This window comes from Diachasma alloeum, unplaced genomic scaffold, assembly GCF_001412515.2.
Source record: "Diachasma alloeum isolate Michigan unplaced genomic scaffold, Dall2.0 Dall_scaffold_00292, whole genome shotgun sequence".
Lineage (NCBI taxonomy): Eukaryota > Metazoa > Arthropoda > Insecta > Hymenoptera > Braconidae > Diachasma > Diachasma alloeum.
Genome location: NW_021680431.1, coordinates 179,112 through 201,264, shown reverse-complemented (window position 1 = coordinate 201,264; position 22,153 = coordinate 179,112). Strand labels below are relative to the sequence as shown.

General features: G+C 42.4%; 1 protein-coding gene across 1 annotated transcript; it reads right to left on the bottom strand.

Moving 5' to 3' along the window:
• Positions 1–19,354: 19,354 nt before the first annotated feature.
• Positions 19,355–21,584, bottom strand: LOC107039109. The gene is made up of 4 exons (XM_015258576.1): positions 20,725–21,584; positions 20,524–20,670; positions 20,194–20,477; positions 19,355–19,935 (listed from the first exon to the last, which is right to left on the bottom strand). Exons 1-4 carry the CDS (start codon positions 21,582–21,584, stop codon positions 19,355–19,357), a joined length of 1,872 nt encoding a protein of 623 aa, XP_015114062.1.
• Between the last annotated feature and the right edge of the window lie 569 nt (positions 21,585–22,153).

The window sequence follows — 22,153 nt, the reverse complement described above, 5'->3', positions numbered from 1 at the left end:
TTCATTAACATAGTTTTTGTCATAAAAAAGAGTCAAATAATTATATGAATTGAGGGTAACATCTCAGCTCATATAGATTTGATGAAATGATTTGCTTTCGAAATCTCAATTATATTCCCCAGCTATTTTCGATCACAATAATTATATGGGATAAACACTCGTCGATTTGCATCTTAACTAGGGGTTATAATTTTCCAACAACGTCAAACCAGAACATGACTGAGTTGCATGACTGAGTTGGCTGTATTGCCCTAGCAATAAGAATTGAACTATTTAGCAGAACTAAATATTTAATTTTCTGATACGAAGATAGGTTGAAATATTGGAGACACTTGATTGATAATTGTGATTGAAATCAATTACTTCGCATCATATGACACACTCATCAATTGTTAATAATAATTATACATTAAATCACTCCCGAGGACATCGACTTATTCAATGTATTGGATAGTTTGGAGATACATGGCACACATATGTGGGGATGCACACCCTGGAGATCAAAGAACGACGGTACAATGACGGTACAGCGTCGTTGTTGCGTCGTTGATTTTTATTGTCGATTTTGGGCCTAGAAATGGGGGAATGACCGCTAAAAACATTATAAAAGTTGATATGTGAGGTATTTCTTCATATTGGCAGCGTTAATTGCATTGTTATTTATCAATTGGATAAAATTATTTTTAGTGTTAAAAATGATGATAGAAGCTTGTAGGGGGAATGCCGCGAGATGGCGGTAGCGTCAATTTCCCACTCGGATCGGTAAAGTCGACAGTAGTCGTAGACCAGGCTGTTAAGCTAGTTAAAGTAGTATATACGAATTCCTCATGAGTCATTGAGTGTAACGCCGGATAATTAATTAAAAATGCAAAAAAAAATTCATTTATCATCAACAATTTTTTATATGACCTAAAACTGTGATAAGCATATCTTATTAATTAATTGAATTATGTTTTTAATTATTCATTCAAACATTAGTCACTTGTTTGACTAGCGTGCTTTTATCAGTGGCAACGTTGTAAATTCGAAAATATTCCCCGCGTAATGACAGGAGTGTCACATAACCCATAAAACATCCACCATGGCCATGCCGGTCATGTCACCAAGATACAAGGGGAGATTTGAGACCCCAGGGCGAATTGAGTGGCGTGAGAAGCTCAGAGAATCAGCTACAAAACGCAAGAAAGACCCCAAAGATCCTCAACAAACAAATAACCCAGTAGCAGCAGTCAAAAAACCGAAGAAGAAACCCGAGCAACCATCCACAGCAGAGGGAATTGTAGGATCTAGGATCATGAATATCCAGTGCTTGGCAGAGAACCTGTGTTCATCCTGTGACATTCCTCTGAGTCTCAGGAATATCAGGGCAGAGCAAAGGCAGGGTTTAGCTAGTTGTTTTTCAGTGCAATGTAAACGATGTAATAATATAAAATAGGTTGAAACGTGTACTCAAGTCCAAAACAGGCAGACAAATCGGTCTCAATATTCCATAAACGTCAAAGAAGGTGGAGGTGGGTTAATTTTCAATTTAGATCTTTGTTCACGTGCTGTAAATACCCTCAGTAATAAAATTAATCTCTATTTGAACGTCTGTTTTCAGCTGTCATTGATGGAGGAATAGGAAACCATCAACTCAATACTGTATTGTCACAGTTGAATGTGCCTTCAATTCCCTCAAACACATTGAAACGTTATGAAAAAAAAGTTGGGAAAGCTCTAGCTGAACTTGCTGATGAAAGTTGTTTGGCAGATATCAAAGAAGAGAAAAAACTGACATTAGAAAGAAATCCCTCTGTAATTTATAAGAATGATAAGCCTGTCCGTCTGGAGGCAGGTCTTGATGGTGCATGGCCAAAACGTGGATCAGGTTTTAATTATGACGGTGAATAAAGTTTACGCAATTTTCCCTGCACAAAAAAATTGGAGAATATGTAATTGTATATGAGACCATTGTAAATAATATTTTCTGCGAATTTTTTACTTCCAACAATATGTTGAAATCCTAGTCAAGAATGAACAATTCAAGCAGGAGAATGTTGTCCTTGGGACACTCATTGGAGATGATGACAGCTCGACGATTGCTGCAATTCGTAGAGAATCCAAACATCCAGTTGAAAAATGGTCTGACATCAATCATGCCCTGAAGCAGTTTAGTAAAGCTCTGTGGTCTCATAAAGTAAATCGTAATGTCATTGATTATTTGAAGTACAAATTCAGCTGTGCATTGAAAATGAATCGAGATAACGTAACTGCAACAGAACAAAGTTTGAAGAGACAAAGGTGTTGTTTGTTGTGGGACAAAGTTTGTCCCACATGCTTTCGGTGATTACCAACACTGTGGCAACTGGTGTAAGTATAGAGATGATCCAGCGAATTATCAATATAAATATTTGCCTGGTGGGAAAGCTTTGGTGGATGATTCATTGAGAGCAACACTCGACGAAATAATTGAAACATTCTGGAGGAATGCAGAGAAATTGACACATTGTGAATCTACACAAATTAACAAGAGTATCAACGGCATGATTGCGACAAAGGCTCCTAAAAACCATCATTATGGGAATTCTGAATCAAAAACAAAGGGACAAGGTACATAGTTGAGCTGAATAAAAAACTCCAAGTTTCACCAGGTAAAATCACTGAGCAGTTTCAAGCTGCGAGAGATGGGATAAGAACAAGAAGAGCTGCAAATCAGAAAACAGTGGGGTATAAAAGAAGGAGGAAGGAGCTGAAGAGAAATAAGACCACAAAAAGAGTGTCATCATCAAGAAAAGAGGGATTGACTTATTCAACAGCCTGTGCAATGGATCGAGTGGACGAATTAGTGGATGAATCGTTTACAAATAGCACAATTCCAGCAGATATTACATATGTGTATTTCGACATCGAGACAACTGGATTCAGTAAGAAAACTGATGAAATAACCCAAATTTGTGCCAAAGCTGATCATGAAGAATTCGGAGCGTTTATAAAACCACTGCACGGTATCCCGCAAAATGTCACTGAGCTTACTGGACTGTCCCTCCATGATGATGCAATGTTTTACGGAGACTAAGAGGTAATCACCCTAACTCTGAAAGCAGCTCTGCAGTCCTTCATTCAATTCCTTCGTATCCTTGGAAAGCCTGTTATTCTCATAGCACACAATGGGGATCGCTTCGATATACCCATACTTGCAAGAGACCTACGCAAAACAAATTGTTGGGAAGAGTTCAATGAGCTGGTCTATGGTGTCATTGATACGTACAAATTACTTAAAAAACTGCTACCAGAACGTGAAACCGAGAAGAAGAAATTCAACGAAACAGATCTTGCTCGGGATTTCCTAGGTCCTGAAGCAGTAATTGAAGCACATAATGCTCTGAATGACGTAGTTACATTGCAGGAAATCATTTAAGCAGCCAACATAACTGCTGAGGAACTTAGAGCATTTGTTAAATCGATGTCATCATTACACAGAGATTTATTGACCCCTGTGAGAAAGAAAACTCTTGAATGTTTTCTTGATCTGTTGAGTAAAGGTATGATCACGAAAATTGCCAAAAGTGGTATTTCTCTCTCTGTTTTACAGCATGCGTTTGTAGAGAAGAAAGAACAAGGAGTTGAACTTCTGTTACGAGAAGATATTGGAGGACACCCAAGAGTTACAAATACCAAAAAAATTATTGCAAATGTGACAGCTGGTATGAAGAGATCACTGGAAACTGCACCAGATATTTAGATTCAAGCGTCAAGGTATAATGATGTTCATGATGAAGTGAAATATGCGTGTTGATTATTTTTGTGTGGGAGAAAAGACAGCGAATTTAATGAGTGATTTTTCGTTCACTATACGTAGTTATTTAAGCAAAAGAAACTTTTAAGTTGACCAAAGTTAGAGTTCTTCCATAGCTTGTGACGTGTTATTTTCCGTCACAAATAGCATTTCTTTATTCGACCGTTTCGCGTGTGGGTTTCTAATTTAAAAATCACCAGACGGGAAGTCACCAACCGACAGCGAGTGTCACGAGAGAGGTTCACTATATTTTGTTAATTATTTTGTTTTGTATTGCCTTCTGTATTGTTTGAATCGAATCTGGTGCCGACATCGTGGGACTGAGGTGGCAACGTCTCCGGGAATCGTCGAGGGACTTCGGAACACTTCGAGTTCGTGATGAGAGCCTCATGGGTCTTCGGATTGCCAGAGGTCGCCAGCTCTCGGGCAACTCTGGGGGAAACGTGACGTAGGAGCCCGGTTGGTTCAATGTGGAAGGGGAAGTGAAGGATTTCATCAAGATCAGAGGGAGGTTGAGTTGAATCGTCCTTTGGGGACAGAATGGTCTGGAGAATGATTTGGAAGGATGTCAGAGAACATTTGGATTTATTTGATACTTTGGGATAAATTTTTTATGATTAAATAACGTCTGAGAAGTCACTGCGCATGCGCCGACGGACTTGGTTCGGCCATGTGAGCGACAGAGGCTAGTTGTTTGGAAACAGATTGGAGGAGTGAACGGAACGAGTAGCCAATGAGCGTCGTTGCCGCGTTTTCACGGTCCAGCGTGGTGTCGCTGGGAAAACGAACCTCACTTCCCGTTTGGTGGTTTCGCCATACGTTGTGTTTGATCAATTCATGGAGTTCGATTGGGTTAATTTCGGAGTTTTTGGGGAGCCTGAAGGCGCTCTGGAAGGAGAAATAAACCTGTGGAGGAAGCCCCGAGTGGATTTGATTGGAGAAAGGTCCCGAGGACTCGGATTTCAGGAGTTTTTGGAGACGTTTTCCGGAGACATCGAAGTGGACTGCTGGGTGAGCGGGATGGCTACAACTCTGTATGACGCATCTGTGTGAATTTGTCGTGAGTAGGACTCTGGCCAATTTTACAGTTTTGAATAGATGTTCTGTGCATCTTAGTCCCGTAGGACTTTTAGAGTTTCGAAATAATTGCCAGATAGAGTCCTAGTCACTCTGATCAGTAATTGATTAGTGGGTCTCTTTTGTCTCTCTCTCGTGCGTATTTGGAATTATTGTGTTTGATCATTCAATTTCGGTTGTCTTGCGACATTGAGNGGACATTGATTTATTTCGTAGAGTTTCGGGCTCTTGGGTTTCATGTTGCGAGTAACAGTTATTTTATGAATATTTTGGTTGTTGAAAATGAGTTAGCGTTGCGTCTAAATGAATGTGTGTTAGATGAACACTCTCGCTGTCGGTTAATATTTAGTGAAGGACATTGAACGCGGGTTCTTTTGTGTCTCGTGACCTTGCTTTGTTTCGCTGGCCCGTTGTCTTGATTTTTCGTATTTGTTTCGGACAGTCAGCTTTACTTGTCACGTAGATGAATGTTTGGGTTTCGAGCGTTCAGTATTGTTCAATCTACATGATTATTGTTGACAATATTTTGATTCTGGTTTTTTTTTAATTTTCTCTTTGACATTGTTTGTTCTTGACTTTTTGGGATGGTTAGATCTTTCAATTTAACTATCGGAATCTCTTTTGACTAAATTGACTAGGTATCTTAATTCTTTATTTTCCTATCAGAATTCTTTATGCCTTGGACAATTGTAGAAACCGTAACTATCGAAGACTCATGATCGTTGATCGATCGAAATAACCCAAAGGGGGTTTTTCAAAGAAATTGATTTGTTTTATTTGTATCGAGTCATCTAAGTTTGATTAAATACTGTGATTTTCCCCCGCAATTTTGAGTTAAATTCATTTATTCGGTCAATACCTAGTCATCGTTTAATCTAAGCTTCGCCAGTGACCTTCACGCCGTTCTTCGGTCTGAGTTAGCAGAAGACCGTCTCGAAGCTTGGGATTATTCTGGAAATTTTGATTTCGGTTGTTCATTTCGTTTCAGTGGTCGCTCTGGTAATAACGGCCTGGCGCTCGATTTATTTGTTATTCCAGGATTGTCGTACGTCGAAGGGCTACGTAGTGGATCGAGGGTTCCGTGAACCTCAGGAAATTACGTCACAAGCTATAAGAATATTTATATTGTTTATATCATATTTATTTGTGTTTCCAAACTATTACTGGGAGTGAGAAATGGCTCTCAAGAGTTGACAGAGGTTTGAAAAAAATTTATTATAGTAAGAGTATTACTTGAAGTAAACTGCATGCGTACGAATATTCTTGTTCCTCAACTTGAAAACAATGTCTATTTTAATCTCTACTCACTCAATAAACACAAAAATCGAACTAATTTTTGGATTTCTTATTTAAAAAACCAATTGATTTCATCCCTTGTTTTCATGAGCAATAAACCATGGATATTAAAAATAGTTCGCACTTTATGACAAAGGCTGCTTGGTTTGAAAACACCGCCCGCCAGCACCTAACCTACACAACGTTGCCCTTCTCACACAAGACGCCATTTTAGGATACTCAAAAACATTATTTATTTATAACAAAAACACGGCACTGAGGATCATCTTCAGATTGAATGATCATCTCCATTTTTTCTGATTTTTAAATATTTTTTCTAGATTTTAATCATTGCCCTAATGTTCTGTAGCTGTTTTCTCCATAAGACTGTGGGTTAATTTGGGATTTCTTAATTAATTATTATCAATAATACTAGACTGCCAATTGCGAACGAACTCAAGTAGAATGTTTCTGTTGTTATTAACTCTCCTTGAGAATTTTTTTTCAGATTTTAATCTTATCACAGGCGAAAGATTCCGAATTCAAATCCCGGCCGGGTAGAATGGTGCGATCCAACCATTTTAAAAGTCTTGATCATCATCGCAGTATACTCTAACTGGGTCGAAGTGATGTAAAATAACAATAAAAACGATAAAAAAAAAAGACTTTAATCTTTGATATCTGAGTTTCGTATGTACTATTTTAACGGGTGTGCAATGTTGCCGCATGTTTTGTTATTTTATTTCAAGTAATCAAAAGTGCACAGAAGATAGGAACTGCGTCGGATATATTTTCAATTTTAGATAATAATTATTATTTTTACATTGTTTTAATTTATTTTATAACGTGTTTATTAGGGCGGGGGGGGACAGAGAGTTGGAAATTCTAGCCAAGGGGAGGGGATTTCAAAATCTACCTGAGCCACCCCCCATCCCGCCGTTCGCATGCGTTAATTAAATGAATTACCAAATTTCATCAATTAAGATTTCACGAGGGGGTGAAAGGGAGACATACAACGGTGGAGGGTCGCAAATTTTACCCAACAAAGGGAGGGGGTTTCAGAATCTAGCTGAGCCACCCCCATCCCTCCGTTAGCATGCGTTGATTGAATAAAAAAAATTGTTAAATAAAAAATGAAAATCTCGAAAATTGAGTCTTTGCGAGGGTGGCGGAAAGGGGGAAATATAACGGCGGAGGGTTGTAAATTTTAGCCAACTAGGGGAGGTGGTTCCTTAAACTAACTGAGCCAACACCATCCCTCTGGTCGCATGCGTCATTTAAATTAATCAAAAAATTTTGAAATAAAAAATATCAATCTTTGTTAATTGAAACTTCATGAGAAGGTGGAAGGAGAAGGTATGATGGCGCAGGGTTGCAAATTTTACCCAACAAGAGGAGGGGGTTCCAGAATCTATCTGAGCCACCCCTCATCCCTTCTTTCGCAGTGTTAATTAAGTAAATTAAAGATTCTTAAATGAAAAATTAAAATTTCCTTAATTAATCTTTCACGACGCGGCGGAAGGGGGAGATACTATGGCGGAGGGTCGCTGATTTTACCCAACAAGGGGAGGGGGTAGTCGAATCTGAATCAGCCACCCCCATGCGTTCATTAAATGAAAAACAATGATAAATAAATAATGAAAATCGCAAAACTTGATAATTTACGAGGGGGTGCAGGGGGAGCTATAATGGCGGAGGGTTGCACAATTCACTCAAAAAGGGGAGGGGTTTTCAGAATCTATCTGAGATATCCTTCATCTCTCCGTTTGCATGCGTTGATTGAATAAAAAAAAATTTAATAAAAAATGAAAATCTGGCAAATTGAGATTTTGCGAGGAGGCGGAAGGGGGAGGCACGACGATGGAGAGTTGCAAATTTTAGCCAACTATTAATTAAGCTTTCACAAGGGGGTGGAGAAGGGTGGTACGACGACGGAGGGTTGCAAATTTGACCCAACAAGGAGAGGTGGCTCCCAAATCTCACTCAGCCACCCCCATGCGTTTATTTAAAAAAATTATTTTTCAAATCGTAAAAAAAATTGGTAAATAAACAATGAAAATCGCGAAAATTGAGAATTTACGAGGGGTTGCAGGGGGAGGTATGATGGCGGAGGATCGCTAATTTTACCGAACAAGGGGAAGGGGTTATCGAATCTGACGAAGCCATCCCCACGCGTTGATTAAATAAAAAAAATGTTAAATAAATAATGAAAATCGCGAAAATTGATAATTGGGAATGCAGGGGGAGGTATGATGGCGGAGGATCGCTAATTTTACCGAACAAGGGGAAGGGGTTATCGAATCTGACGAAGCCATCCCCACGCGTTGATTAAATAAAAAAAATGTTAAATAAATAATGAAAATCGCGAAAATTGATAATTGGGAATGCAGGGGGAGGTATGATGGCGGATGGAATGAAACTTGGAAATGTGCTCCAAGGCGGGTGGAGTGGTGTATATGTATATTGGACATTGCGGGTGATGTTGTTAGTGACGTTTTAGGTAGTCCTCGCCGTCTTGTCATTCAAATATTGCCGTAAATAATCGGAGAAGAATAGAAGATGCGTCTCTTCAAAATTTGACAAATCGAAGAATTGACCGAAATAACTTGGATTTCATATCACGTTGGATGGCAATTGAGGATGTTTTTCCTCATTTCCATGAAATTATTTCGTTAACCGTTAAAGTTAGGAAAAAATGTTATAAAAGAATAATTATGTATTGTTTAATAGGGAACGTTTTTTATTGCAATTATGTTCGTTTATTTCTAACCGTTTCAATTGTAACCTGAGCGAAATGTGCGAAGGATTACGAGCGCGCCCTTGAGCCCTCCGCGACATGGTTTCAGAGGTGGAAACTCGATAACTATGAGAGATAGGAATAAAAAGAAAAAAACAAAATGTATGTATTTTTAGACGAAGAACATTTTTTCTTTGAAACTTTTTCACCTAACTCCAACCGTTTCCGCGAAATCGCGTTATGAACAATTAAATTGTTATAAATCGACAAAATTGACCACACTGCTTAAAAATGGTTGACACATTCGTGTTCAGGGACCCGAAAAACATACAGTCCAATGATAAAATTCAATGGACCTAAAAATGTATACGGGACCTGTCACAGTATATGGACTAGAACTCCATATTACCCCTATCTGACCTCCATATGACCTTAACATAAACGCCGTATGTCCACCATATCGCCCTCATGTGATACCCATATAATCTCCATACGAATTCCCTAAGGCTTCCATATCAGTCTCATTGTGACCGTTCCTGAACCTTACTCTGACCCTTTCTGATACTCCGATCTATCCAGATCCTTGTTTTGACTCTCGTGACCCTTTCTGACCCTTATTCGGACTTCATTTTGACCCTTCTAGTGAGGTTTATAAAACCATAGGTTGCGAGAGGTACAACCAAGTTTCACAAGTGTCGAAACTAAAGATGATGGTCACGAGGGTCAAAAATAAGGAACATCCTGGTCACGGCTATAGTTTATGAGAGTTGAAATTCAGGGTTATGAGGGTGAAAAGTGTAGGTCAGAAATAAAGTCCAGAAATCCAGGTCAGAAGGTGAGTATCATATTCAAGCCTATTCGGAAGCCTATTGCTAATTTATCAGCAAAACGGGCGCAACAGTTGATAACATAGAAAGTAAATATTAACTGATTTTTTTTATACCCTCTCACCACAAATTCATGCATTTCTGAGTAAATTGAGAAAAAGAAACAATAATAAGATTATGTCCTAGGTTTGAAACCACGTCCGACGAATGGGAGCATTCTAGGAAGGGTTTCGTCCCATATGTTATATGGATATTTAACGCACATGAATAGATTTATCTATCCATACGTCCCTTGAATCAGTTAATTACGTCGTGTAAACGGAAGAATGGTCCAACTGTAAAAACACTGTAAAAACTCCGGTCTTACGAGTGGTCTGAAACTAAGACTTAAGACAGAAAGTCCGATAAACGGTCTTAAAATCAGACCAGCTTCCGATCTTAACATAAGATGTTACGGAATTTAACCCGTCAGTAGGCGCGCTAAGAGCGATTCCCTCACAAAAATTTTCAGTTCATGAGAAATATTCACTAAATGTGAAAATATTTGGCTAAATTTTGTTTATATGCCACAAGTAACTCTTCTAGTTCACTCTTGTGGTGCTAAAAGTTATCTATCGATTAGAGTTGAGTAGAAAAAAAGAATTTTCTTCCGCTCGGCCAAAATTTTCCACATGTTATGGATATGGGACTCCCCATGCACGGCTTGCCGATATATGCAACACGGCTGAACATCGGTCCAATATTCGCTCGCCGAGCATCGGGGCTCCGATAAAGGGCCAAACATCGGTCCAATATCTGCTGGCCGAGAATCGGGGCCCCGATAAAAGGCCAAACATCGGTCCAATATCCGCTCGCCGAGCATCGGGGCCCCGATAAAAGGCCGGACAGTGGTCCAATATCCGCTCGCCGGACATCGGGGCCCCAATAAAATACCAAACATCGGCCCAATATCTGCTGGCCGAACATCGGGGCCCCGATGAAAGGCTGCTCCACGGCCGATGATCGGAACCGACTTAGTATTTATAGGCTATTTTTTGACTAAATTGATGGATAGCATGAATCCATTCTCTCTCCTAATTTACAGAATATAGAAATCGATACCCAGCAAGCCTAAATATTTTAAGAATAGTAAATTAATTATAATAATTAACTCTTCTCATCGGACTTACGATTTTATTAACTAATTGTTGATAATCGCATTTAAAAAACACACCATGTGGTATTTCTATACCCGAAAAAAATCAATTTTCATAAGAAATTTCAGATGGCTCAGTGGACAGCGCGCTTGACTACAGATCAGAACCCAGGCAGGTCTCGCCGTGCTTCAACGACCGTCCCAAGCTTGGCTCAACCTCGACTTGCCGAGTGTTGGTAAACAAACATGGGCCATAATTTAGGCAATGGTTAAGCCAGTGTTCAGCCAATGGCGCATCTTGAGCCTTGGTTACCAGGGTCGGACCAAGCATGGACCAAGACTGTCCGCCGACGCTTGGTCAACGAGGGGCTACTAACCTTGGCCCAAGCTTGGTGGCCAAAGAGTAGCCAGAATCGAGAGACGTTCATTGGCGGCCATTCCTGTTCCAAGCTCGATTAGCCCGTCTTCGGCCAAGCATCGGGTAGCACAGCCTTGATCCAACATTGGTCCGACTGTGGTACCCAAGGTTCAAGCTCTACCACTGGCTGACGACTGGCTCAGCCACTGGCTGAATTATGGTCCACGCTTGTCCACCAATGCCCGATGAGTCAGCGTTGAGCCAAGCTTGAACCAGCTGTTGAGAAGAGGGCGAAGGAGGCGAATTTGTAGAAACTCTCAGGGCTAAAGGAAGGGGGAAAGGACAGAATAATAATAATAATAATAATAAGAAGAAGAAGAAGAAGAAGAAGAAGAAGAAGGAGAAGAAGAAGAAAAAGAAGAATAACAAAGATCGAATTTCCAAGTGTAATGAAAAATTGAAAATCTGGGTTCATCAAAAATACTCAGGTGGAGGGAGAGGGGAGGTATTTTTTCACACTCCTCGAATAACCACGTGGTTAATAAATAATGAAATCGAAATTTATTCCGATTATATTTGAAAACTCATTCAACAAAGAATGAAATCGAAACAGAATTCATATATGGACGATTTGAGTCAACAGTAATAAGAATTGTGCGGTAGACTAGTGGTTAAGGCGTAGGACTAGTGATGTTAGGATCGTGTGTTCGAAACCGGCTCGGGATCGATTATTAAATTAACAAATTAGGGATTTTCAATTTAATTAATTCATTTAATTGAATTAACATCATTTATTCATTCATTTAATTAAATTAACAAATTAGGGATTTTCACTGAAAGATGCGTTAGGGGTGGGTGATTAAAAGATAATCAATCATAAAAATGATTGAATGAAAATTATTTTTGATTTTTTTAAACATTTAAATCAATATACATTAGTCACGTCTAACGACTGGCGACCGAGTCAGAATGGCCCAGCGTTATCATTTCGGTACTCAACCAGCCTTGGGCCAGCCTTGGACGACTGTGTTGTCCCGTGACTGGGCACGGTTGGGCCGCCCTTGGACCAAGCTTGGGCCATTTGTTAATTCCTACCTGGACCTGCGATCGAATCCCAACGGGGGCAATTTTTAATTTTTTTGAATTCCATTTTTTTCTTTTTTGGTTTACTGGAACGGATAAGAAGGGTTACACAACGATTATAAACTATTGGAACTAATATGTATAAACGATTTTAAAATTTTGTTTCACCGATGTTTGGTTGATAATCGACGCCACTATTGGCCATACATCGATGTCTATGATGGCCCGAGGTAAAGTCCCAACATTCGGCCGAACATCGGTCGAAGATCGCAACCGATTATCGGGGAACTTGGCGCCGAGTTTGGCCCGATGTTCAGCCACTTTGTATCGCCCTACATGGGTCGTTACGCTGAACCCCGGATATCGCCTGTAGCGATATTTGCCTCTATTCTTACGAGAAGCCGATGAGCGATTCCCTCATCGGGCGCTTTAAGAATGCTGGTGGAACGTTAAGATCGTTCATGAGTCCCGTTTCGATCTTTAATTTTGAGATCGCAACTTTAAGATTGAAAACGGGTCTGATTTAAACTTCTCTAGGTAGGCTTAAGTTCGGTAAGATGAAAGATCGGTTGACAATGTAAAATTGATGCAGCGATTAAGATAAAAAATGTAAGACCATTTTAGAGTCTTACCTGAAACTATACCAATGAATCGATAAATTAAGTCATTCATTAATTTGCCGATAGACAAATTCGCTTAAGAATTAAATTAATGGCTTATTGCGTTAATAATTCAATAAATAATTAATTTTTCACTTTGTGATCCGTACATTATTACCCCTAGGTTGTAATACTATCGAACGGGCGCTTCGCGCCCATCGCTAGATTAATGTATACTATTTCATTTTATTTTATTATATTTCTGATTCTGTCTTCATGATTAGATTAATTTAAATTGATTCGTTCTGTTCTTATTATATGTATGTGTATATTTTCCTTAATTCACAAGTTCCAACATTGAATGAAGAGGAATTGAGGGTAAAAATCTCGGAGTCAAAAAGTATGGGTAAAAATATGAGGATCAGAAGGATCAACATCTAAGTGTCAGATTGTAAGGGTCTAAATATGAGGATCAAAAAGTGTTAGAGTTGAAACCTCCTCTCCCTCGCGACCCTGCTATATTTTTTTTATTCAATCAACGCATGCTAACGGAGTGATGTGGGGTGGCTCAGATAGATTCTGGAACCCCCTCCTCCTGTTGGGTAAAATTTGCAACCCTGTGCCATCATAGCTATCCATTCTACCTTCTCGTGAAATTTCAATTAACAAAGATTTTGATTTTTTATTCAAAATTTTTTAATTATATTTAAATAATGCATGCAAGCAGAGGGACGGGGGTAGCTCAGCGAGTTTGAGGAACCCCCTTACCTTGTTGAATAAAATTTGCAACCCTCCCTCATCATACCTCACGCTTCCAGCCCCTCGTAAATTCTCAATTTTCGTGATTTTCATTGTTTATTTGAGACTTTTTTCTACGATTCTTTGAAACTTTTTTTTAAATAAACGCATGAGGGTGGCTCAGTCAGATTTGGGAGCTCCCGCCCCCCTTGTTGGGCCAATTCTCAATTGGGTCAAGTCTCAATTTTCGAGATTTTTATTTTTTATTTAACAATTTTCTTTAGGGGAGGGATGGGGATGGCTCAACTAGATTCTGAAACCTCCTCCCTTTTTTGAGTAAATATTGCAACCCTCCGCCATCATACCTCCCACTGCACCCCCTCGTAAATTATCAATTTTCGCGATTTTCATTATTTATTTAATATTATATTTATTATTTCATCAACGCATGGGGATGGCTTAGTCATATTCGGCAACCCCCTTCCCTTATTGCCCCTGGCGATCCAGGAGTGACGGTGTAGTTTCGTTGTTCCGTCGTTGATTTTAATTGTCGATTTTGGGGCTGGAAAAGAGAGAATAACCCCTAAAAACATTATAAAAGTTGATATATGAGGTATTTATTCATATTGGTACCGTTAATTGCATTCTTATTTATCAATTAGATGAAATAATTTTTAGTGTTAAGAATGATGATAGAAGCTTGTAGGGGCAATGCCGCGAGATGGCGGTAGCGTCAATTTCCCGCTCGGATCGGTAAAGTCGACAGTATTAGTAGCCAGGCTGGTCTGACCAGTCGTCTGCCGAGCTAGTTAACGGGTGTGCAATGTTGCCCATGTTTTGATATTTTATTTTAGGTAATCAAAAGTGCACAGAAGATAGGAATTGCATCGGATATATTTTCGTATGATTAACTTTAGATGATAATAATTATTTTTACACTGTTTTAATTTATCTTATAATGTGTTTATTGGGGGGGGGGGGACATGATAACACAGAGTCGCAAATTCTAGCCAAGGGGAGGAGATTTCAAAATCTACCTGAGTAACCACTCATCCCTCCGCTCGCATGTGTTAATTAAATAAATTAAAACATTCAATTAGTTAAGATTTCACGAGGGGGTAAAAGGGGGAGGTATTATGGCCGACGGTTGCAAATTTTACTCAACAAGGGGAGGGGTTGTTAGAATCTATCTGAGCCACCCCTCATCTCTCTGTTAGCATGGGTTGATTGAATAAAAAAAATTGTTAAATGAAAAATGAAACTCGAAAATGGTGACATTGCGAGGGGGCAGGAAAGGGGAGGTTCAGCGGCGGAGGGTTGCAAATTTTAGGCAACTAGGGGAGGGGGTTCCTGAAACTGACTGAGCCACTACCATCCCCACTACAAAAAGTAGTGTCTGAATTTCAGACACATTTGTCCCATTTTTTAAGTAGGGAATGTACTCAGGGAGTAGGGAGTAGGGAGTAGGGAGTGTCTCAGTTTTTAAGTAGTCAAATTTGACTGAATTTGTGACAACTCATGTATCTTATGTGGAAGATACTTTACGAGTCTTAATTTTTGCAAATTATTATCTTCTTCTTTCGTCATTATTAATACTGCTTTGGGGGGGGATGGGCCGTAAAGGTGGGGCGGGGGGAATCCAGGGAGGTTTTTAGGGTAGCTGAAGAGGAGGGACGGGGGGGGCTTGAACCCTGAAATATAAGTAATACTAATAATAATAATAATAATAATAATAATAATAATAATAATAATAATATGTCAGAATGTATCTGAGTCAAAAAATGCAAATCGCGAAAATTGATAATTTACGAGGGACTGCAGCTGCTCCTGTTTGAGCTGCGTCAGTTGAACCGCGGGTTTAGGATCAAGCTGATCGTCCTGATCATTGGCTCTCTTGGCGGCATGAAACAGTCTTTTGTATCTGCGCTTAAGGTGATTCCAGCCTGCAGGCGCAATGCCTTAAGACTGGGTGGCCAGATGCAAAAGGCTGTCATTCTTGGGTCAGTATGACTACTTAGACATCATGATTCTGGACTGCAGTAGTGCTCACCCTCTGGTTGGAGGGAGCACTACTGCAGAGCGATTAGGACTTGTTTGTATCGCTTGGCTTGCCGGATGGTCTTCGAGGTGAAGTCGGAGCCCTCGAGCATCATCCAGATCTCATTCACGAGAAAAAACAAAATTAATAATAATATTAATTTGCGATACCACCATCACACACTGAATAAACAAGTCCTCCTCATGATTAAGGAGAGATTTGTTGAGAAGGTGCGCGTTCTGGGGACTACGAAACGGTCTCTAGAGAAGCGGTTGCGACAGGTGGTCGACAATTCTGTCTTCCGCTCCGACCCGAATCGCGGGTTCGATCCATCCGCGCCTGCACCGGCTAAGATGCCTTCAGTCGAGCGGGTTGAAGAGTTCTGGAGGGGTCTCTACGGTCAGGCCCCCAATCTCATGGTGGAGACTCCAGCCCTCAAGGAGTTTTGCGCGTTTTGTCGTGTACATCGTCGGCAGCCCACGGAATTCTCGCGAATCACTCAGGAAGAGGTTCGATCTACTTTACAAGGTATGTAGAACCACGCCGCTCCGGGTCCTGATGGCATTAACGCCTTTTGGTGGAAGAGGTTTATCTGGCCCGAATATTCACGGCATTTCTCGATGGTAGTGAGCTTATTCCTGAGTGGTTGGTAGAGGGGAGGACTGTGTTGCTCCCCAAGAGGGAGAATTGTCCAATCCGGCGAACTATCGGCCGATCACGTATTAGAATACATTTTATAAGCTCTTCACCGGTATCCTGAATGAGCGTATCCTCCATGATATACAACCAGTGTGGCAGCAGATACATGAACAGCGAGGAGTGAAGCGGGCCTGTCAGGTTGCAGGGAAGGTCTGTTTGTCGATCGCTACGTATTGCGCGATTCGAGGCAGTACCATCGCAATTTGTCAGTTGCCTGGGTCGACTATCGCAAGGCATTCGATAGCACGAGTCATGAACTCATTTTCCTACTATTGGATTGCCTTGCGGTAGAGGACGACATAGTGAGGTGTATGAAAGATCTTGCACCACTTTGGAGAATGCGCTTTACCATAACATCTGGTGAGGGTAAGCCCAGACTTCGAGGTTGGTGCAGTATAGGAGAGGAGTCTTTCAGGGTGATACTCTGAGTCCTCTATTATTTTGCATCTCACTAATGCCGCTATCTGTTGCGCTGCGTTGTGTTGGAGGGTACCAAGCCCGAAAACCCGGTGATAGGAGGCATCAGGTCAGTCATGTGTTTTACATGGATGACCTAAAGTTATTTGCTCAAGCTTCAGCTTGGTGCTATCGCAATGTATTCACGTGCGATCGGCATGAGTTTCGGATTGGACAAGTGCGCCGTCTTCCATATGAAGAGGGGCAAGATTGGTGGCGAGGTGGATGATCTTCAGCTTGTGGATGGAAGCCTCATACATCATCTTGGCGCCGAAGAGTCGTATCGATATCTTGGTTTCAATCAGCGTTCCGTAGTGGAAACTGTAGAAATCAAAGAGGCTCTTCGCGAGGAATATCGGCGGCGGCTCAGGAAAGTTTAGATGTCCGAACATTCCGGCAAGAATAAAGTCGCAGCAACGAACATGTTTGCTGTCTCGGTGCTTTTTTACTCCTTTGGTGTTCTTAAATGGAGTAGATTTGAGTTGGAGCAGCTGCACAGAGATACCCGCAAGCTGATGAACCTTCATAGGAGTCTCCATCTACGTTCTTCGACTCTGCGGTTGTATTTTCCGCGAGAGTGTGGAGGACGAGGACTTCTCAGTTTGGAGGCTCTTCATGATTGTCTAGTCCTCGGTTTAGCTTGTGACGTCATGAATGGCTTGGATCCACACTTGGAGTTCGTGCATGATCATGAGCTCCATGGGGTTCAAGCCTTTCTATACAAGGCAGCAGATACGGCAGCGGCTTCCCTTGGTTTGGAATTTCGTCGCGGCTGGGATGGCCAGTTAGCTAGTGACTCATTAGCCATCATGGCCAAACCTCGGCGTAGAGCGACCATCAAGGCGGCAGAGCAGTCCACCTTGCTCCGCCAGCACGTTGATAGGCCCGAGCATGGTATATTCTTTTGCCATGTGGAAGAGCAGGGTCTTTGCGTCCAGCTGACATTCGCCTTCTTGAAGTCAGCTGACTTGATGTCCGAAACTGAGGGTTTCATCTGCGCATGTCAGGATGGCGTTATAAACACCCTTGTCTATCAAAGTCGTGTTATTGGGGTGCACGTTCCGGATACTCGATGTCGGATTTGCAAGCAATCCCCGGAAACTCTGATGCATCTTTTATCGACTTGTCAGACTTATGCAATCACGAGTTATATGCAACGTCATAATGCGGCAATGACAGTGTTGTATTATCATTTGCGGCCCTCTTATGGGATAGACAGAACGCCGGTGCTGCCTTACGCTCCAGGAGATATTGAGTCCGTTGTCGTGAACGAGAGGTGTAAGATTTACTGGAACTCGTTCGCGACTGTCAGGCCAATCGTTGCGACGAAACCTGACATCGTCCTCTTCGATTTTGATGACAAAATCATCTATGTCATTGAGTTCTCAGCTCCGGCTTAGCGCAACATCACAGTGAAAGAAGAGTAGAAGCGGCTCAAATACCAGCCACTCATGTTTGAGCTACGTCAAATGAATCGGAGATTTAAAGTAAAGTTGGTTGTCCTGATAATTGGCTCTCTTGGGGGAATGAAAGAGTGATTCATATTTGCGTTGAACACCATCCCTGCATGTAGGCGTCAAGCCTTCATTTTGGCTGGCCAAATGCAGAAGGCGGTCATTCTTGGATCCCTCCGTCTACTTAGACTGCACGATACTGGACTGCAGTAGAGCTCACCCTCTGGTTGGAGGGAGCACTACTGTAAAGCGATTAGGAAAATTTTTTTTCGTTACCTTGCTGGGCGGTCTTCGAGGTGAAGTCGGAATCCTCGAGGATCGTTCAGCGATCTCATTTACGAGGGTAAAAAAATAATAATAATAACAGGCTAGTACAGGCGTAAGGAGTGTGGCGAAACTCCGGATATCAACTTGCTCGATCTGAACTGGGCTGTGTATGATGTGGCTCTTCGTATGAAGCGTCAGAACCCAAGTAAAGGGTCATTTGAGGTGAAAACGTGAAGGCGCATTGCACAGCTCCAAGGTAAAGTCGATGAGGCTAGGAAGCAGGCGTCGTGCATTCAGTGTGTGATTGACTTCATCATCGGTGATAAGCCTTTTACGGCGTGCATTCGTAAAATATCCGCGAATTTGCGCTACCACCATCACACACTGAATAAAACAGTCTTCTTCTTGATTAAGGAGAGGTTTTTTGAGAGAGTGCACCTTCTGGGGACCATGAAACGGTCTCTGGAACAGCGGTTGCGTCGTGTGGTAGACAATTCTGTCTTCCATTCTGATCCCAGTCGCTGGTTCGAGCCGCCGACGCCTGCGCCGGGTAAGATGCCTTCAGTTGAGCGAGTTGAAGAGTTCTCCGGAGATCTGTATGATCAAGTCCCTAATCTCATGGTGGAGACTCCAGCCCTTCGGGAATTTCGCGTGTTTTGTGAAAAACATCGTCGGCAGCGCTCGAAATTTCCGCGAGTCTCTCAGGGCGAGGTTCGATCTGCTTTGCGAGGTATGAAGAACCACGCTGCTCCGCGTCCTGATGGTATTAACGCCGTTTGTTGGAAGAGGTTCACCGCTGTGCATGTCCATCTGGCTCAGATATTCACCATAGAATATCATGTCCACCACAGTTTATAAGCACTGAGTGTAGCCACAGTAATGCCCCGAGAAGCACAATCAGCAGGATTCTCCTTACCGCTGATGTATCGCCACTTCGCTCCTGGAATCAGTTCCTGTATGCTGGCTACCCTGTTATGCACATATTCCTTCCACCGGGAGGGATGAGAGCTGATCCACGCCAGGGTAACACCTGAGTCTGTCCACAGGAACACAGGAGCATTATCAAGGTTGAGTTGAACATGCACATACCTTGTGAGTTTCGCCAGCATGTCTGCGGCGTTGAGCTCTAGTCTCGGGATGGTGAGCTGCTTGAGAGGAGCCACCTTGATTTCAGCAGTAGCTAACGAGATACTCACGCCGTCCGAGCTTGTCACCTTCACATATACCACCGCAGCCATCGCTGTTTGCGAGGCGTCTGAGAACCCGTGTATTTCCACCAGAGCATCATTCTTCACTCCGAGCCAACGAGGAATGGAGATATTTTCGACCTGAGACAGCTCCTTACGGAATTGGGTCCACTTATCCGAGATTTGTGGTGAAAGCGCATCATCCCAGTCCAGTTTCTCAACTAATCCAGCTAATCAACACAGGAGAAAGTAGACCTAGAGGATCGAACAACTGAGCTATCTCAGACAACATATTCCTCTTCGTCACCTGTGAGTTGGCCGGAAGGTGGATTGAGAACTTGAATTGGTCTGTGTTTGGATCCCACTTCAGACCAAGAATCTTCGTGGTGGAGAATCCTCTAGCGGCTTGTCATCCTGAGAGACACCTTCTGGATTCAAAGATCTGAGTAGAGACGGACTATTGCTATGTCACTTTGCTAGAGGGAAACCACCAGCTAAGCAAAGATCCCTCACTTGCTTGGAGACTTCTAGAAGATCACTCTCCTTTTCAGCACCACCACAGAGGTCATCCACGTATCTTCCACTGGTCAACGGAGAGATTGCTAGAGGAAAACGATGTCCTTCATCCGCGACCAGTTGGTTGAGAATTCTACAGGCTAAGAATGGGGCCGATTTAGTCCCGTAGGTCACGGTGGTGAGCTGGTAGGTATTGATCTGATCTTGAGAATCCCGCCACAGAATCTGTTGAAGAGGCCAGTCCTTCACGATGCACCTTGATTTGACGGAACATCTTCGTGATGTCCGTCATGGAAATGTACCTACTCCGCCTGGATGAGAGCAGCACGTCAGAGATATTCTTCTGCAGTTCGGCTCCAGTGTATTGGATGTCATTGAGAGACAACCATGAGCTGGTCTTACTAGAGCCATTGAAGACTACCGTCAGCTTCGTTGTTTCACTACTTTCCCTGAGAACACCATGATGAGGAAAGCAGTACATAGGTGTTGACGAATAAGCTTACCTCTGAACAGAACACTGAGTGGAGACACGAGCCGACTGCTTCTCCTCAGGCACCCTCAAACCTCCTGAAGCCGAAGCCCCATGTGGCAAGGTCATCCCCTCAGATCGATAGCCGAAATTCACGCTCCCGGCATTCCCGGAACCAGTTAGGGCTGGAACACGCACCATGTGTCCCAGATCTTCGTACTCCTTGAGAAAAACACTATATAGCTGAAGGGTCCGTTGGTCCCGCTCCATTCTCCGGAACAGGCTGGAGAGACACGATTTAGCCCGACCATAAGAGTCGCCAAGCTCTGTCGGAGAACGTGCAAGAGGCAGGCGAACCACATAGCGCCCTGAGCTATCTCGTGAATGGGTGCGCTGGAAAAACTCACATTCTGCCTCTTCTTTCGTGGGATCACTATCCTCGGCTTTTGGGACCTCCTCCTGCAGCCAGACCGAAGTGAGAAGGTCGTACAGTTCCTCGTTGCTGACTGCAATATGATTAGAGCTGGCCACCATTGGAATCACCGCTGAAGTGGGTCCTAGTACCAACCAACTGAAGATAGTGTGCATTGCTATAGGGGAGTCTGAAGGCCGCTTGATGATCTGTGGCTCCACAATTGATCCGAAGAAATCCGTGCCAATGAGAACGTCAATAGGTCTTGGCTCCATGCATTCCGGATCAGCTAACTTCAGTCCCTTGAGATGGCCCCATGCTTGAGTATCCGAGACTGAGAACGACGGCAACGATGATGTGAAATGGTCAAGAATGTAGGCCTTAATCTGATGATGTTTGTCTGAGTGCAGAGACTTCAGATCCAGCTGCGACTGCAACTCCGTGACTGGGAGCTCCTTCACCGCCGCTGCCGATGACTCCATGTAGCGAGACTCAATAAACTTTTGCCCTACTGGCTTGAATAAATAATCTCCCTGCGAAAGACATGCTCACCCGATAGCAAATACAAATTCAGCAAGCAGAGAAAGCACCAAACAAAAAAATCGTAGAGAACGCAACAGTGGAGAAAGCACAGCCAATAGCGAAACAAAATTGAAATCAAGCAAAAGCAGCAGCAAAGTTCAGGAACAATCAATAGAAGAAAATAATAATAATAATTGACTTCCCTGTGAGAAGGTCTAATGGCAGCAGTGACGAGCGCAGAACTTCAGCAGGCAGCGAAAAGGACGAGAGATCTGCTCCTGAAGTGCTGGAGAAATATGTCACGCAGCCCCAAGTTGAGCGACACTGACGGATTTGCAATTTTTAGTGGCGCGCACAAATGTCAATAGTCCGAGATGAGCACCACTGCACTGCTACGTCACGAAGGAGGAACCGCGTAAGAGGAGCGGATGGGCGGAGTCGGTGGGTGGAACGAAGGGGGTGGAGCCGACACACAGATTCCCGCGCTTTTCACCGACACCACGCGCGCCAGTTTTACTGAAAAAACAAT

What these genes read in the sequence shown, in the direction of transcription:
- LOC107039109 (XM_015258576.1), bottom strand. Translation starts at nt 21,584, where the DNA reads ATGGAGTCATCGGCAGCGGCGGTGAAGGAGCTCCCAGTCACGGAGTTG. An exon ending in ACTCAGTGTTCTGTTCAGAG is followed by an intron (nt 20,671 to 20,724) that starts GTAAGCTTATTC and finishes TGGTGTTCTCAG; the next exon opens with GGAAAGTAGTGAAACAACGA. An exon ending in CTCTCATCCAGGCGGAGTAG is followed by an intron (nt 20,478 to 20,523) that starts GTACATTTCCAT and finishes CGTCAAATCAAG; the next exon opens with GTGCATCGTGAAGGACTGGC.